We start from the raw sequence: 16,738 nt of genomic DNA, 5'->3' as shown, positions 1-16,738 counted from the left end.
ATAATGTTTCTCCCTTTTCCTGCCTCCCTCCCTCTCAGGACCCTCTCCGGGCGATTTCCTTCCCACTCTCTTTTTCCCACCTCCTTCCTGGCTGCTCCAATGACCCAAGGACTGACCACAGTCAGATCTGGAGGCTGGGGCCCAGTTCTGCTTTGGTCCCACCCAGTAAGTCCTCTTTATCCAGCTGAGGTCTTCCAGCTCAAATCTTTCCAGCCCAACCAGCATTCACCAAATCTTCCCCCATGTCTCCTCAGGGCTCTTGGAGTATGACGCCTCTTCCACCCTGGGGAGGGGGGGGGGGAGCAGACGGAGTCGGAAAGAAGGAAAAACACAGACTTTATTGAAATGAGGTAGCTGGAGGTACAGAGAGAACCCGGCTCGCTTGGGGCTCAGGTTTCCAGAAACTCCCGTGGCACCTCCACTGTTTCTAAGGTTCAGAGAAATGCTTGCTGCTTTTGGGAGCTCTCACTGCACCTGGGCCTCCCTAGGCTGCCCCAGGGGTAGAGGTGGATGGGGAGGAGGGTCCTGGGTTTTCCAGGAGGCAATAAATAGGGGAGGAACTAGTGGGGGCGTGCCTGCGCCTTCCTGGTAGAGGCTTGCCGGGGGCAGGCCTCGAACAACGTTCCAGAAGTCTCCGGAGTACCAAGTTCCAAAACACTTTGGTGGCTTAGAGATGAAGTCGCCGGTTTAAGGAGGCAGGTCTCAGAAAACAACTTCTGGAGGCTGAGTTAGTGCAATACAAATGTGCCAGGAGGGGGTTAATAAGGTTGGGGGGGGGCAGTTTTTTGGTCTGTCACAAGGCAGCTGGTGCTGTTGTAAGGTCTGTGGTGACTGGAGAGATTAAGCATCGGTAACAGGCCTGCACCCAAAAACCTCCCTCAGGAGAAACTTCAAGGCCTTCCCTCTGTCCCGGCCTAGAAGGGAGAGTTAGGAACCGAGGGCTCCGGAAGAGTCCTTGAGACTCAAAGGCACTAACAACACACGGAAGTTGGAAAGAAGGGAGAATTCAGGAGGGTGTGGCTGGCTCCTACCCCACCCACGTGCTGGTCCCCAGATGAAAGGCGGAAGGAAGCCCTTCCCTCCACCGTTGACACGTTCCGTGTCTCCCATGCCTCTGGTCCTGTAGGGTCCCCAGCCATCAACACCCCGCCCGGACCAGAGAAAAGCGTTTCCCCAGTCTCCCCAAAAGCAGCTGTAAACGAGCGCCCGGCCTTGGTGACGGGTGGCTGGAACGATGAAGTCGAGGCCTGGCTTAGGGAGAGCGGAGGAGAGGGGCTGGGCTGAGGCGCTCCAGAGCGGAGGAGCCCCGACGGTCGGAAGGTTTCATTCAGGAGGTGATAGAGCCGGGCGAGGCCTCCGGGGAGGTGCACGTCGACTGGTCGGAGGCGTCTCCAGCCGCCTCCTTGGGACAACCCGGAGGGGCTGGGGGCACCCGGCCTCCCTCCCGCTCGCGCTTCTTCTGCTTCATGCGCCGGTTCTGGAACCAAATCTTGACCTGCGTCTCGTTGAGCTCTAGGGTGGCGGCGATCTCCACCCTCCGGGCCCGGCTCAGGTACTTGTTGAAATGGAACTCCTTCTCCAGCTCGGTCAGCTGCCGCGTGGTGAAGTTGGTGCGGAGGCCGCCGGGCGCGCCAAGGCCCAGCTCAGACACCTTCGCTGGGGGGGGCGGGGCGGGAGAGAGAGGGGGCCACGTCAGTTCTCTCACCTCTTTCTCCTTTCCCTCTCCTCCTCCTGGGTCAGCTCTAGCTAACCCCCCCCACCCCCCCGCGTCCTTCCAACTTCAGCTCTCAATGTGCCCTTGGATCACCAGACACCCCCAAATTCAGACCAACCCCCCTTCTACCTCCCCCATCTCCCGCCCCACACACACATAAGCAGGTCCTGGATCTGTGCTGGGCACACAGATCGGGAAGCAGGGGAGTGCGGCGGGGGGGGGGGGGGGGGGGTGGAGACTTACTCCTAAACGTAATGGGCACTCGCTGGGCACTCGCTGGGCAGGGAAACCCCAAGTGACCTGAAACTGGGCGGAGCGCTCTTACCTGCCTCTACTGGACTGCTCCACCTGTCCTGCCGTCCCAGGCCTAGGACACCCTCAGTGCAGGAGAAGCAGAGCTGTTTGGGGCCCCGGAGAAGGGGTGGCCACGCCTGTCTCATACCTGTCTTGGGTGGGTTCCTCTTAACCTTCATCCAGTCGAAGGTCCGGGCTGTGGGGGTGCTGGGTTCTGACGGGCAGGGCGATTCCTTGTCCTCGGAGAGGAGGTCAGCATAGGACGATGCAAAGCTCGCCGTCTGCTCGCTCCCAAAAGGGGGCTGCGGGGGAGGGTACGGCCCCGGGCCCGCTCCACCGGTTCCGTAGCCGTCCGACAAGCCCCCTAGCTGGGCCCCGTAACTCGAAGGATGGTAATAGCCTCCGTCTCCTTCGGGTTGGCCCAGAGGGTAGTACTGAGAGGGCCCGTAGCTGGGGCTGCAGGCGGCCGGGGCGTACCCCGAGGTCGCCGAGCTGGGGAAGGGCACCCCGAGCGCAGAAGGCGGCTGCTGGGGGGGATAGCCTGAGTTCTGCTGGAGCGCGGGGCTGGGCAGTCCCCCGCCATAGCGGGTCTCCCCTGCGTAGCTGTCAACAGCAGGAGCCGAGCTGGGGGGGAAGGAGGTAGGGGCGCTGTGGGCGCTGTGGGCGCTGTAGGCGCTGGGTCCCCGGTTACAGAGTGGGTACTCTAAGAAGGAGTTCATCCTATTATAGTCCATGCGTGGAGGCCGCAGGAGGGTCGGCCCGTCTGGGGGAGACACCCTCTTGCCCTACAACCTTTCGGCAGTATGTCACAACGCTGAAGCTTGCATCCATGGCCTGGCCCAGCTCGCCTGGGCCAGGGCTCCCCCAGGAAGGGGGTAGGGAGTGGGGGTGGAGGGGCGCATGTGATCTCTCCCAGGCCAATGGGCGCAGCGGGCCAGAGTTTGGCAGCCCCAGCGCCCATCCATCACCCCCCAAACATTAGCATGACAAAGACACTTCAATCACCCGCAGCCCATCCATCTGAGAGCGACGTGGAAGCGTCAAAAACATCTTTCTTCAAAGACTTTTGGAAAGAAGGGACCAGAGGGAGAGGGGGTAAAAGTTAGAGGAATATTCAAGACTTTCCTCCCCTCCCAACCCCCAAGGCCTTCAATAGGCTCCTGGGTTATTAGATTTGGACAAATTCAACCCAGCTGCCCCTCACTCTTTCCACCCCCCCAAAGGAGCCTTCCCCCCCCCCCAAGGCTGTCGACTGGGAGGTGGGGTATCTAGCCTCCTTACTTTGCCCAGAACTCCCACTCCTGGTCTCTGTCTCCCAATTTATCTTGGGGTGATGAGCTAGGACAGCAGGGGGGGCGGGGGGGAGGTATGTTATCTTGGGCCAAATGGATACCTGTGAAGGAAGGGGGTGCAAAACACCCAAGGGCGAGGCAGGGCCTAGAGTCTAGAGGGAGAATTCATTAACCGAGAGGTGGGAAACGCATTTCAGGGAGCAAGACAGGACGACAGAAATGTGCAGAGGGGGGCGAGAAACGCCCCATTTCTCCCTCCACGTCTCCGCATAAACGCTCTCTCCTCATTCACACATCCATTCCTCTCCCTCAGCCTCACTTTATATTCTCTCTGTCTCAATCCATCTCTCCATTCGTCCGTCTCTCTCCATATTTATATTCGTTCCCTACCTATCCATCACCTCATCTCTCTAGATGTATTTATCCTCTCTCTAGCCATCCATAGCTGTAGCTGGCTCACTCACTCAGACTCAAATAACTCCTTGTATCTCTCCAGAGGGCCACAATGGGCACAGAGCTAGGTGATGTTTACAGGGGGAAGAGGAGGGAATTTTTATTCTCTCTCTCAAGTGTTCGAAACTAGCGTAGCTCCTGTGTTCCCCCTGGTTGCCTCCTACCCCTCTCTCCCTCACCACCTTCCATCCCCTGTCCCTGCCCCCCCACCCCGCCCCCACTCCCCCACCCCATCCCCCCCACCTCCCTCCACCGCCTATCCCAAACCTCAAATTCCCAAATTCAATACCAATTGCAGCTTAAAGATTAGTCCAGTTTTCAGTGAACTTGCTAGAATAGGGCGAGGGAATTTGTTTGGAGAATGGGAGAATCAGTGTGGAGGTCCTGAGGTTCAGGAGTGGAGTCTCACCCCTCGCTGCTCTGTGTCTGTTGGGTTAGGGTTGGGGGAGGGGAGGAGAACAGGAAGTGCCTCCTTCTCTCTCTTCAGACCCAGATGGGACTGGAAGCGAAGCTCTTAGGTAGACCCCATTGATTCTCCTCCTCCAGACTCGGAGGACAAGAGCTTGGCGCAATCCAACACCCACGCTCATTTGTAACCTGTCAGGGTGTCTGCCTGACCCGAGGCCTGGGGCCGGGGCTAGGGCAAGTCCAGGAGGGCAAGAGTTCAGGGAAGGGATCTCTGTAAACAACTGAATTCAGGAGAGGAAAGGAAGCAAGCAGGTGAGACAGGTCCAGAGAGGACCCTCAAAACTTCTCAGGTTTCCCCACGCCTTAAAGGGCAGGGTGAGTACTCATCCTTTGCAAAGAACCCCAAAGCTGGCTCTCTCTCCCAGTCTCTGTGTCCATATTTCTGTTTCCCATTTCCCCTCACTTTGCCTGTGCCTTATGGTCCCTTCTCCCGCTTTCTATCTTTATCACCAGAATCACACTACCTTTCTCTTCTCTTGATAACCTTTCATCACTGCATCGCTTAGCCCCCAACTATGAAAGAGCTCACAGGCCCCTTGTCCCTTTCCCTCCTTACATGTACTCTGCTTGGGACCCTGCTTCAGACCAGAACAAGTTGGGGGGAGGGGGACCAGCTGGTAACTTCTTTAAGGGAGATACAATGGGGGAGGGGGAGAGAATGTTCACTGCCAAAGGGGTGAGGGCAGACAAAGGAAAGGAGAATCGAGATGGGGGCAGGGGTGGCCTGCAGGGGGGTTGAAAAGAAAAGGAGTGTGGAGGTGAGAACAAGCCTATTTTTTTCTGTTTTCTCTTCTTGGGTTTACAGATGTCCCTAATGGTTCCCTCTCACTTTAAGATATTCTCCACCGAGACCTTTGCAGAAGAAGGGTAGATAGAGGGTTAGGATTTCTCTTCTAACCCCAAATCTGATTGAGGCCTGTGTCTGACCTGGCTGCCCAGCCTCTGAGAGTTGTCACTTCACTCTCTACCTTTCTCCCTCAACCCAGAGAGAACCCGCTCATCTCGTCCCTTGCTTTTCCAATTAAGGGAACAATTTGAGGTCTAGGGGAAGCAGTGAATTCCAAACCAGTTTAATAAAACAACAGAAATCTGTCTGGGAGTTGGTGAAATGCAGCCTCCCTGCAACAGCCCAAGTGACCAATAGTCTATCACTAATGACAAGATGAAAAGGGTTGGGGAAAAAGTGTCTCAAGTGAAACCGTCGATTGCAGAGATGGTTTTGGCCTTAGCTCTCCAAATTCAGTATAATCTCTAATTCATCCCTGAGTCTTGCTCCCTTCCCTCGTGTAGCAGAGAGACTAAAACTTCCTCAAATTCCTGCTGGCTCTCCCAGCCCCAGCAGAAATGACTGGGGGGAGAAAAGTAACTTGGCTCCCTATGTGTTCCCAAGTCCCTTCCTCCTCAAAAGAAACCGCACCAGACTCTGGCCTGAGGAGAAGGTCTGTGAAGCCTGAATTCTTTGCTAAATTCACAGCTGATTATAAAACAAAACAAAACAAACCAAACAAACAGAAATAATCCATAGCTGGAAAAAAGCCTATGGGTGTAGGATTTTCTGATTGAACAAACTCAACTCACCAGAGAAGTTCTGGGTAGACCCAACACGAAAGTGAAATAAAGCAGATTGATTTCCTCTTTTATATACTGTGTGTCTAAACAGTGGAGCAAAGGGAACATAGGCATGTTTAGAGCTGAAATTATCTTTGAGAGGTGCCCCTCCTTATCACACCCAGGATGCAGGCAGGGGGGCCATTCTAATCAGAATGGGGGGATGTGTTAGAAGTTTACACCTGATTCTGGCCTCTGTGTGTGTGTGTGTGTGTGTGTGTAGGAAGCTGCCTTTGCTGGGGGTTAGCAGGAGCTATCTGCACAGTTTTTTCATAAGGTCCCCAAGTGTCTCTCTGCCTGCTCTCCCCAGCCCAGTTCTTGAAGGCCAAGACCAAGATCAAAGGTTGGAACTTAAGAATTAAAAGGGTTGTCATTTTTTTTTTCCTCTATAAGAGGTGGCTGTTTGAAGAGAGGTTGGAGTCTGAATTCACTGGTGTTTCTTTTAATACAAGCTGATTAAATTGCCACAAATCTGGTTGACAATCATAGACTGTGGGCAGTACATATCATAAGGGGAAGACTACTAGTTCGGGGGCTGGAATACTTGGGTTCAAGTCCTTGCTTGGCCATTTCTTAGCATTATGACTCCGGACAGATTTCTTGGCCTCTCTGAGTCTCATCCTCAGAGAAGAAGAATGGGTTTAATTCTACTGACTTCACTGCATCCTTAGTGGGATTAAAGCAAACAAGAAAATATAAACAATAGAGAACTCTATAAATGTTGATATTAACATTACATTCACATTCTAAAATACTATGAGACAGTTTTCTGCTTTTTACTATAACTGGCATATTAAAATCTGGACAGATGTGATAGGAAAATAGCATGTGTGCTATATTTTCATGTAACGGATCACCATATATTATACATATGTATTTTATCATATGCAAATTTCATCAAGAATTGAGAAGTTTGGCTCTGTTTAGGCACAGGATTCTCTTTTAAACTGCAGAGTTCTTTGGAAACTAAAGCCTAATATTATATAATCTACAAAGAACCCAAAGGATTAAAATTGTAGCAGGAAGGTGAAGTTCGATCTTAGCAAGAATTTCCTGATCTTCCAAATATTTGGACAAAGTTTTCTAAGGAGGATGTTATCTCTCCTTCCTTGAGGAATGTAGCTTAGAAACTGCCTTTCTGGGTGGGGAAGGGGTGAACCTAACTTCCATATTCTAGATAGATTTCATCTGGAATGAAAGGTAAATCAGAGAGTTGGAATCTTCCTAAAAGGAAAGATTAGAGTGACACGAAGAATTGAAATAATTTTCTCCTTAATTGGGTTTCTCCAAGTGCATTAGTTGTGGCCAAAATACCCACTTTGGAAACTTTATAGAACAATGACCAAGATGAATTTGTACCTGGATGACTGTCCAGGCTGTGATTTTTCTGTAGTGTTTGGGAATTAGAGAAGGTTTGAGGAGGGCTTTTTTACTTTTGACTCTGTTCTCAGGAGGAAGCGGTTTTTTAGATGTCCTGCAGGCACTAAATATCTGCTTCCCAGCTGAGTGTGACAGGGTGTGTGAGGGTGGGGGTGGGGACAGGAGGGCAGAACTAAGCCTGAGAGGTCAAGGGAGGATTTGGGCCACACCAACCACAGGAGGTGGAGGGGATCCCATGGGGGCTAGAGGCCACTTTCTGCAAACTGAGGACATGTATTTGACTAGAAAAAATACATCTTCAGGAAGATGTACAGCACGGCCACGGAATGCTTGTCAGAAACTTAGGGGAAAGGTGGGCAGGTGAATTCAGCAGGGCTATTTAAGGAGACCCAGAACTTGTACCTGTGCTCTGATGCCCCAGCACTGAGACAAAACCTGTCTAAAAGGGACTTTTAAGATCTAGTACACCGTGTCAAAGAAGAAGTGTGGTGGCTCTTTTTGTATAAAATGTCCTACTGTTTTTGAAACAAGAGGAAACATAACCAAATGTTGGGGAAGGTGACAAGGGACGAAAGTCAGAGGAAATCTTGGTTAGGACATTTTGGAATACCCATATTTATTGAAAACTTGACACATATGTCAATTCATGCTTGCTGAAAAGGTTTCTTTCTCTACTAGTTTAAGTAATGACTGGCAGGGGGGGGGTGCCTGGGTGGCTCAGTGGGTGACTGGGTGGGGGACTCTTGATATCGGCTCGGTCGTGATCTCACAGGGCTGGGATGAAGCCCCACGTTGGGCTCAGTGCTGAGCGAGGATCTTGCTTGGGATTCTCTCTTTCCCTCTGTACCCCTCCCCTCCTTGTGCGGAGGCGCGCGAGCGCGCACACACACACACACACACACACATTCTCTCTCTCTCTCTCTCTCAAAATAAATAAACATTTAAATAATAATAATAATGATTGGGGCATGATGGTTGGTATTAAGTCACAAATTTAAAATTTGTTAAAAGGGTCCTACCAGATACTTGGGAGGCGGGTTATTGTCAAACATCAAAAGTCACCACCTCCGTTTGAAAGCACGTGACACCAGCCATCATAAGTACTTAATACGTTGTTCGCGAAGACTAACAAGTATTACTTTGGTCGGATATTGATGCAGAGGATATTAGAACGCATTTAGCTCTTCCACTTATTTGACAGATGGAGAAACTGAGGTCTGGAAAGTGGAAGGGACTTGGCCAGTCATAAGTTAAAATTTTTTGTTAATGACTCAGGGTTATCATGATTGCAAATAATTCCTCAGTCTAATGGTCGTTTGCTTTCACCATAATATTGAGTCATTCGTCTTAAGAAATGACTCACCAAGAGCAGGGCAGACTGATCCGCAGTTTTGGGGACTGCACTGACTGAAACCTTCCCACTCCAACCACAGCCAATTTAGAACTAGTCTGTGCTCGAGACCACTCACAATGGTCCTGCCCCAAGAGGAGCCCTGCCCCAATCAGAATGGGATAAGTGAGTGTGGCCGCCTGGTATTACCTTCTAGCTTACCATCACTGGTGGTGGGGCAGAAGGGGGGGGGGGTCCGGGGAGAGGGTCTACTGCTTTATCTGGGAATCCTTACCCCCTCTCCTTCCTTCGCCAAAGCCAGCTGGGAAATCTCAGGCTAAATAGGATGGCCGCAGAGATGAAATAAGGAAAAGGAGCTGATCTGGGACACAAGGGTCCTGAGTACCAATCCTTTATGAATCCCAAATTGCCAGACATTCCTTTGATTTTGAAATTGGGTGGGGAGATTGAAAACAGGAGTCATTTCCTTCTGGAAATGCATTGTCTCTTTGTTCTGCTGGAGTGGCATCAGGGACGGTGAATTTTGTGAATATGGAAAAGTAGAGACAGAAAGTGTCCCGGGCTGCCTGTGAAAAGAGTTCCAACTTCTCTCTAATAATCAACCAGGGGAAATGCCGGAAGTGCTCCTGATTCCCTGGATTCATTGCTTCCCGCTCTCAGGATACACAAAGTACCTAGATCTAAACAGATAGATCCAGCCTTTGGCTGGACTCCCCTGGCCCTCCACTCACTTTGGCAGGGAGGAATTAGGACTGGTGCAGCCTCAGGAAGGAGCTGAGATTCCCTACCCTTTGGTCCACTGCTTTGAGTTGGGGGAGGACTGGGAGGGATCAGCTGGGTAGAGAGGATCAAAAATTCTGAAGCACGGGAGGAAGGCAGGAAGCAAGGTGGCACTATGATCTAATAGTGCTTCTCAAATTTTAATGTGCATGTAAATTACTTGGGGATCTGCTAAATTGAGACTTTGCTGCAGCAGACTTGAAGTGGAGCCTAAGATTCTGCATTTCTAAGTAGCTCACAGGTACTGCTGATGCGGTGGGTCCATGGGGGCAGCAAGGCTCTAAGAGAACAGAAGCCTCAGAGGCCCCAGAGTGTGACAGACCAAGCCATGATCCCAGGATGTGAATTCTCTCCAGCAGAGCAGATCCTGTATTTTTGGCATTGATGAAGGGTGCTCTCCTTTTGACCACCAAAGAAAGCTGGAAGGTGGGCAATTAGCAAGATCCTTTTGGTATTCTTGATCCTTGTAACAACCTGTTATAGCTGAAAGAGCATTTTTAATTAGACCAAATTATCTAGTTTGGCTGTCCATAGAAATCAAAGCCCCAGCTGAAATGTCTGTTTCGTTTTGTTGGTGTAGAGATGTCTATGTGCTGTGATTTTTAAGATGTTAAGCACTGCCCATGGGCATATTTTATGGAGAAATAAACACACAGCCCAATGAGATGTATAGTGTGGTTTTAATATATTGTATATTCACTTATTTATGGGGAAAATAAATACACGAGCCAATAAGCTGTGTATTATTACTTTAATATATTGAATTTATTTCATACCTATATATTTTATGAGGGAAAATAAACTAATAAGATACATGATATTATTATAATAACACATCTAATTGTTCTATATTAATTTATTTATGAAAGAAATAAGTGCAACTTAACATGACATAAGATTATTTAATGCAGGAGATGAATTCTATATTAAGACAGTTTAAGGGATTAAATTCCAGCTGAATAAGATGTGTGCACTTCCCACACTGAGGGGCCAGTTAAAAAAATATGCGAGAGCCTGTCTAGTCCTATGTGTCACGACCTGTGTTGGCTCCTGGCTTTTCCTGACAGTTGTTGCCTCCCCGTGCCTGGTACTCCAAGTCCCCGTCCTGCTGGTCCAGGGGAAAGTCTGGGAGGCCCAGGAAATAAACTGCTTTTCGAGAATGGCAGCATCTGCTGGGGAGGTAGCCCTGCGGTGTCTGTTTCTGAGCCAGAGAAATATTAAGTAAACCTAAGAAGGATGGATGGCTTTCCAGGGCCCTTTAAATCTCCGCGTTCCCCGAACGAACCAGGAGGCAGATGGGGGAGATCGATCCTGGCTTCCCTGCTCGCCGGGTTTGCAAGCAGCCGGGCCGGGTGCGGTGGGGGATAGGAGACAGAGCTGAGATGGCAAATGAAGCTGTCGGTAAGACAGGTAGGCCTGCATCTGGAGGAAGCGGCGGCCGGGCTTTAGATCCCAGAGCCAAGGGTGCACAGTCAGACCCCGCGAGGCCGACCCGGGCCTGCAGACCCGCCGCTCGCCCCTGCGCGGCTCACCCCTGCGCCGCCCACCCCGCGCGCACTCCACGTCCCCCGCGCGTCCTCTGCCTCCGCTGGCCTCTTTTTTTTTTTTTTTTTTTTTTTTTTTTTTTAACACAAAAACGAAAAGGAGGTTCCTGGCTCCCTTTCCTCAGGGGGGCCTGGAAGGTCCAGAAAGGAGAAGGCGGGCGCGGGGACAGAGCCCCGAAGCGGCTGTCATGGCGGCCACCGACTCTCCCCGCGCCCTCCCTGCAGCCCGGCCCCAGCGCCATTTTGAGCATCTTCGCGGCTGTCCTGTCGCCCTCCAGCTCTCCTCGCTCCTCCTTCCCGCCCCCGGAGGCCTAGCGCCTGCAGAGGCGGCGCGGGCCTCCCCGGGCTGGCGGCCCCGCCGCTCCTCGGACGCCCTCCCGACCCCGAAGCCCTAGAGTGGCTGCGGGCACCGAGGAGCACTGGGGTCCGGGCCTCGCTCCATTTTTCCGCGAGCCTCCTTTCTGGCCCGCTTGGAAACGTGCTTCCCGAGAACACCCCCCAACCCCACGCCACTCGGCCCACGACCCCCGGCCTCGCGTCCCCAGGCTTCTTGTGTTCCCGAAAAAGCCTTTCCACCCGGCTTGGGGGCACTGAAGCCAGAAGCTTGGGAAACCCTAGGAGCCCTCCCGCTCCGGCTAAACCTCTGCGCCCCCTGCTACGACCCCCCCCCCCCCGGTCGCGTCCCCGAGGCCTCCTCTCCCTCCACCCGCCCACCTAGATCTCTAAGCAGAGCCCAGGGAACACCGACGCGGGACCCAAGGCCATCTGTTGGAGGGTGTGCAGGTGACAGAATTCCAGCAAGCTCCCGACTCCTCTCGAGCTGCGAGGTCGAGAAGCGGTGGCCAAGTAGGGTCGCTTTTGTACCACCCGGACTTAGCCGACGCGGGGTCGGGCAGCCTCGCGCGGGTCCCGAGGGAATGAGGGCAGGCCTAGGGAGGTGCGGGGCAAGGGGCTGGGGTTCCAACACAAACACTCGTTTTCGTATTATAAAGACATTTATTTAATCTATGAAAATAATGTACAATAAATACTTTCCCCTTTTCCTATTATTAAAGAATTTCAATAAATAATCTACGGGTCTAAAACTTAAAAAGAGAGAGAGGAGAACAAGATCCTCTAGTTCCTTTTTAAGAAAGCTCCCCCCAAGAGTTTAATTATTCCTGAGATTTCGTTGGAAGGAGTCTACCGAACGGAATTTGTCTGTGTGTTTTAAAAAGACGCCCGAGTGCCCAATATTTTAGAGAGGAACGAAAGGAAATGGATTAAACACGAATTCAGTAATACCTGAATTTTAGCAAAACACAGAAAGAAGTCTAAGCGACTTGGGGGAGGGGGGGTCCTCGGGTTTTCCAGCAGACGGGACGAGGGGACGGGGGTCGAAGCGGCCGGGGGGAGGAAACAGGTTAGGGGAACTGCAGGTCGATGGCACAGAGGGTGCTGGTGAAGAAATCCAGCTCTTCCTCGGAAAAGGGAACCGGGCTGTCGAGCGAGCCCTGCAGGCTGGGGGACAGGCCTCCGGACAGCTGGAGACAGGAGTCGGCCGCGAAGAAGTCGAGATCGGGCAGGAAAGGCGAATCCTGCCGCTCGGGGAAGGCGTCTTCGGGCAACGGCTCGGGCTCCAGCCTGGCGGCCGCGCGCAAACTACCCCCCACGTGAGCGGTCAAAGGCTGGGGGTCCTGGGCGCCCGGGAGGGCCGGCGCGACCTCGGGCGGGTGACAGCAGGCTTCCCGCGCCGGCCGGGAGGCGGAGGGGCGGCCAGGGCTGGCCGCGGGCTCGTCGGCTGGCTCGCCGGCGTCCTCCAGGGCGCCTGGGCAGGCCGGCTCCCCGTCGGGCGGCTCGCGGTGCTGCGTCTGCCGCTTGTGCTTCATGCGCCGGTTCTGGAACCACACCTTGACTTGCCTCTCGGTGAGGTCCAGCAAGGCCGCGATCTCCACGCGGCGCGGCCGGCACAAGTACTTGTTAAAGTGGAATTCCTTCTCCAACTCCAGCAGTTGCGTGTTGGTGTAAGCAGTGCGCAGCCTGCGCGCCCCGCTGCCGGTGGCCTCCGGCAGTCCCGGACCATCTGCAGGGAAAGAGGGCTGGGTGTCAAAAGCGGGCGGTGTCCCCTGCTCAACCTCATTCAGCTTAGGTGAAGACCACCCCAGCCGCCAAAAACAGTATCAGCAGCACAACCCCCCCCCTTCCCGCCTACCGAAGCGGCCCGCTCTCACGGCTTTTCCCGTCCCCCTCTCGCCCGCAGACCCTGCGGGGGGTCAGGGCACAGCATTCAGAGAGCCGCCCACGGGCCACGCAGGGGGTAGGGAGCGGCTGCCTTTTGCCCCCAGAACCTCAGAGGCTCCATCCCGAATCATTGGCGTGGAGCCCTCAATTCGGCATTTTCGAGCTTAACCCAGAGAGAGGGGGGTTCAGTAAGAAAGATTATTCCTCACCTCCTGTCCGCCCTAGCTTCCAAATTCCCCTCTTTGAGAGCAGGGAGAAATGGGACTGAATCTTTTCCTGCGCCCAGGTTCAATCCCCAACACCACTTTGATTCCTCCGTACAGATAAAGGTGAAAAGCTAAATCAAATCCTTTTTCCAACAGAGAAAAGGCTCTTCCCCAACCAGCCTCCAAAATCTGCTATAGTGTTAAGAAAGAAAGAAAGAAAAAGAAAAAACCAGGCCTGAACCCCAGCGGTATATTTTTCTTGTTCATCCCTGGACTAGACGGGGCAAGGATCCCCAACAGGCTCGACACCCTTTTTACCTCCCCCATCGCTCTTTCTCCCCCTCTCTTCTAGCTGCCCCTCACCCCACCCCTACCCCGCTAACCGACCTGCTGGCGATCCGACCCCGGAGGCCGAAACGGAGGAGGCGGCTGGAGGAGACAAGGCGGATTGGCTGGGTTTCTTGGCGGATTTCTTCTCTTTCATCCAGGGGAACTCGGGGACCAAGGGGGCGGCGGGGAGCGGCGGCGGCGGCGGCGGCAGAGCGGGCCCATCTTCGCCTCGCTTTTGGCTCCTGGGTCTCTGAAGGGTGGAGGCGCCGGGCTGGAGGCTGGGGAAGGTTTGCTCGAAAGGAGGAGGAGGAGGAATTAATGTCGACTCCTTGATTGATGAAGTTTGAAATGTCTCCAAGACAGCGGGGAAGGAAGTCAGACACTCGGCGAGCGATGGCTGGCTGTTTATAAACCCAATCTCCCTCTCAAATTCAAAATTCATGGCTTTCAATGGTGGGGGAGGGGGCCTGCTGGGGGGGGCGTCAGGAGGGAGGATCGGAAGGGACCCCCCCTCCTGCCCCCCCCAGGTTTATGTGATGGAGCGATTTTGGGAGGGGGAGATTTCGCTCTTTCTCTCTCTCTGTTTTTGTTTTTTTTTTTTTATTTTTATTTTGGGCCTTTATAATTGTATATTGCTGATAAATACAAGCGTATGGGGACTCTCTCTATTAAACCCAGGACTCCGGCGAAATTGCAGGGAATTCATGGTCACGGGACTGGCCTCGGCCAATCGCTTGTCTGGGCCTGGTGGAAAACAGAGAGCATTATTTGCTTTAATTGATTCAAAAACTCTAGAGAACCACGACCTGGACACCGTGAGCCCCCAGTTCTACACTCCCTCTCCCCAGTGCTTCCCTTTCTCCAGAAAAGCTAGAGGAACCTTTCTCTCACCCCCTTCAGAAGATGGGAGGCTCCAAAAGGTGGAAAACAAGGGAATCTAAGGGAGAAGTCTTCCTCTCTTCCAAATATTTTTGATAGAATACATTAGTGCTTTCTTTATAATGCCAGCCATATGATCTTCCCCACTCTCCCCCCATAAAAAAAAAAGAAAGAAAGAAAGCTGAGTAAGGATCTCAAAGTGAAAGAAAAAGATAGTAGAAAGAGACTTCCACCCTTTGGGAAAGGTCAGTGTTAAGGTGCAATAAGGAAGAGGAGAGATTTACAATCATCAGCACCTCCATCCCCATCCCACCCCCCCAAAAGCAACAGATAAATCTTAGAAAATCGACAGACACTCCCAGGCTGACACAGAGGAGTGAGATAGATGGTGAGGGGCTCTTTGGGGCCTCTGGCAGCCAAAGCTGTGTGGTCTCAGTTCCCTTCTCTGCCCAGTGTTTGCAGCACTTGTCCACCTGCCTTCCTCACCTGGAGCCATCTCACTCCTTTTCAGGACCCCACAACAGCCAGGGTGTAAGGTGCCTATGCTCTCCCTCAAGCCTCAAGCCTGTGTCTGTATCTATATCCAGGGACATGAACAAGAACCAAGGTAGTAGGAGATTTAACTTAGAGCACTCTCAAACCTCAGGCCAATGTTTGGGGGGAGGAATCCCCGCCCAGGACAAAGAGAATCCCCCTTCCTATTTTTGCCAGTGTGCTAGTTTTAATCATCATCATCATCCCTGGCAAGAAAGAATTCTCTGAGCACGGAGAGGGTGGCAACAATGACTACTGAGATTATATTCCATTTAGGGGGCAGGGGAGGATTTTTTTTTTAATTTTATTTTGAGGGGATCAAGACAGTCTGAACTTTAGAGAGTATTGTAATGTACTGGAGAGAGGGGACACAAGACTCACCCCACCCCCCACCCCGGAGCAATTGGTGGGAAACTAGATCTCAAAGCAGAAAATGAAAAGTCGATCTGGGGGAAGATTTTTAAATAAGTGGGTCAGAGGGACCGAGAGGAGATGAGGCGATCAATCTTAGCCCCCTGACAGCTCCCTCCGATGGCATCAAAGAATTTGGCTCTTTGGGAAAGCCGAGGGAACAGCCGAAATTCCACATCCCTTTAAAAGGCCTGGGGGTGGGGGTGATAGCAAAAGAGAAAGGTGATTCTGGGAGAGCAGGGAAACAGATGGGCAATGGGGACAGAGGGAAGGACGCTGAGTTGGGTGGAAAGTTTGTGTGGAGAACTCCCACGGCTCTGGCCTCCCCTCCCCCTCCTCCTCTCGGCTGCCCAGCAAGGAGGAGAAGGCTGGTTAGCAGAGAAATGGCAACTCAGCCGGGAGCTGGAACTAGAAACTTTCTGTCAATGTAACAGCCGCGTGGGTGGCGGTGAGTATTCATCCGCGTGGGTGGCGGTGAGTATTTAAAAAGGACCGAGAAGGCCAGAGGAGAGCCAGGAGAGAGAAAGGGGATTTGTAGGTGGGGGCTGCAGGGACGGGAGGTGGACGGCTGCGGAGGGCGCAGAACAGAAGGAGCTGCTCTGAACTGGGCAAACTGGCCAGAGACCGTTGTGTCCAACTCCACTCCAAAGAAGGCACTTTTCGCCATTTGGGGGGGGGGGGGCGGGGGGGGGGGGGGGGGGGAGGTGGGCACAGAAGAATCCGAAGAGTAGTTGTCTGGAAGTTGTGCAGGGAGGCCTGAAAGAGGGTGCTCCCTCCATTCACCCCCTTGAGAAGCCCTGGAAGTTTTTCCGCAGCCTCTCCAGCTGGCTGCAGGGTAGAGCGCTTCTCTCCGCATCAACTCAGGCCGAGACTGTCCCTGCAGGAAATACGGCTCTCTTTAACCCTGCTGACAGATTTTATGGCCAGATTAGAGAACAGCAGAAAAGTTGGGTGTTAAAAGGGGCCAAGAGAGCCCTCCTTCCCGGAGACACCGCTTCCCCGCCTCCTGTTACGCTGTGAATCTTACAGCGCAGATATTTTCCCCCACGACTTTGGCTGCTTAGCTAGAGCCTGGAAGCCCGCAGAAATAAGGGCGGAGGACACCAAAGCCAAGTGGGCCCTTCTTTTTCGTTTGCAATTCCAGCTTCAGGCCAAAGCTCTGTTTTTCAAACTCAAGCTCAATTCCTTCTCTTGGCCTGCCTCTCTCGTGCTAGATAAATAATCAATCCACTCCACCCCCAGAGCCAAACATGGCGCTCCGTCTAGTTACATCA

At 52.8% G+C, this 16,738-nt stretch overlaps 2 protein-coding genes across 2 annotated transcripts; both read right to left on the bottom strand.

Annotated features, from left to right (window-relative positions):
- Positions 1-1,327: 1,327 nt before the first annotated feature.
- Positions 1,328-2,742, bottom strand: HOXB1 (homeobox B1). Its single transcript, XM_049637525.1, has 2 exons — positions 2,157-2,742; positions 1,328-1,656 (listed from the first exon to the last, which is right to left on the bottom strand). The coding sequence occupies exons 1-2, from the start codon at positions 2,740-2,742 to the stop codon at positions 1,328-1,330; spliced, it is 915 nt and encodes a 304-aa protein (XP_049493482.1).
- Positions 2,743-11,713: 8,971 nt separating this feature from the next.
- On the bottom strand, positions 11,714-14,271 carry HOXB2 (homeobox B2). Its single transcript, XM_049637520.1, has 2 exons — positions 13,698-14,271; positions 11,714-12,946 (listed from the first exon to the last, which is right to left on the bottom strand). Exons 1-2 carry the CDS (start codon positions 14,080-14,082, stop codon positions 12,288-12,290), a joined length of 1,044 nt encoding a protein of 347 aa, XP_049493477.1. The 5' UTR covers positions 14,083-14,271; the 3' UTR covers positions 11,714-12,287.
- Positions 14,272-16,738: the final 2,467 nt, after the last annotated feature.

Source organism: Panthera uncia, chromosome E1, assembly GCF_023721935.1.
Source record: "Panthera uncia isolate 11264 chromosome E1, Puncia_PCG_1.0, whole genome shotgun sequence".
Lineage (NCBI taxonomy): Eukaryota > Metazoa > Chordata > Mammalia > Carnivora > Felidae > Panthera > Panthera uncia.
Note: the sequence above shows the minus strand (reverse complement) of the source record. Positions and strands in the feature narration are given on the sequence as shown.

What these genes read in the sequence shown, in the direction of transcription:
- HOXB1 (XM_049637525.1), bottom strand. Translation starts at nt 2,742, where the DNA reads ATGGACTATAATAGGATGAACTCCTTCTTAGAGTACCCACTCTGTAAC. An exon ending in GAGGAACCCACCCAAGACAG is followed by an intron (nt 1,657 to 2,156) that starts GTATGAGACAGG and finishes CGCCCCCCCCAG; the next exon opens with CGAAGGTGTCTGAGCTGGGC.
- HOXB2 (XM_049637520.1), bottom strand. Translation starts at nt 14,082, where the DNA reads ATGAATTTTGAATTTGAGAGGGAGATTGGGTTTATAAACAGCCAGCCA. An exon ending in CGGGGTCGGATCGCCAGCAG is followed by an intron (nt 12,947 to 13,697) that starts GTCGGTTAGCGG and finishes CTTTCCCTGCAG; the next exon opens with ATGGTCCGGGACTGCCGGAG.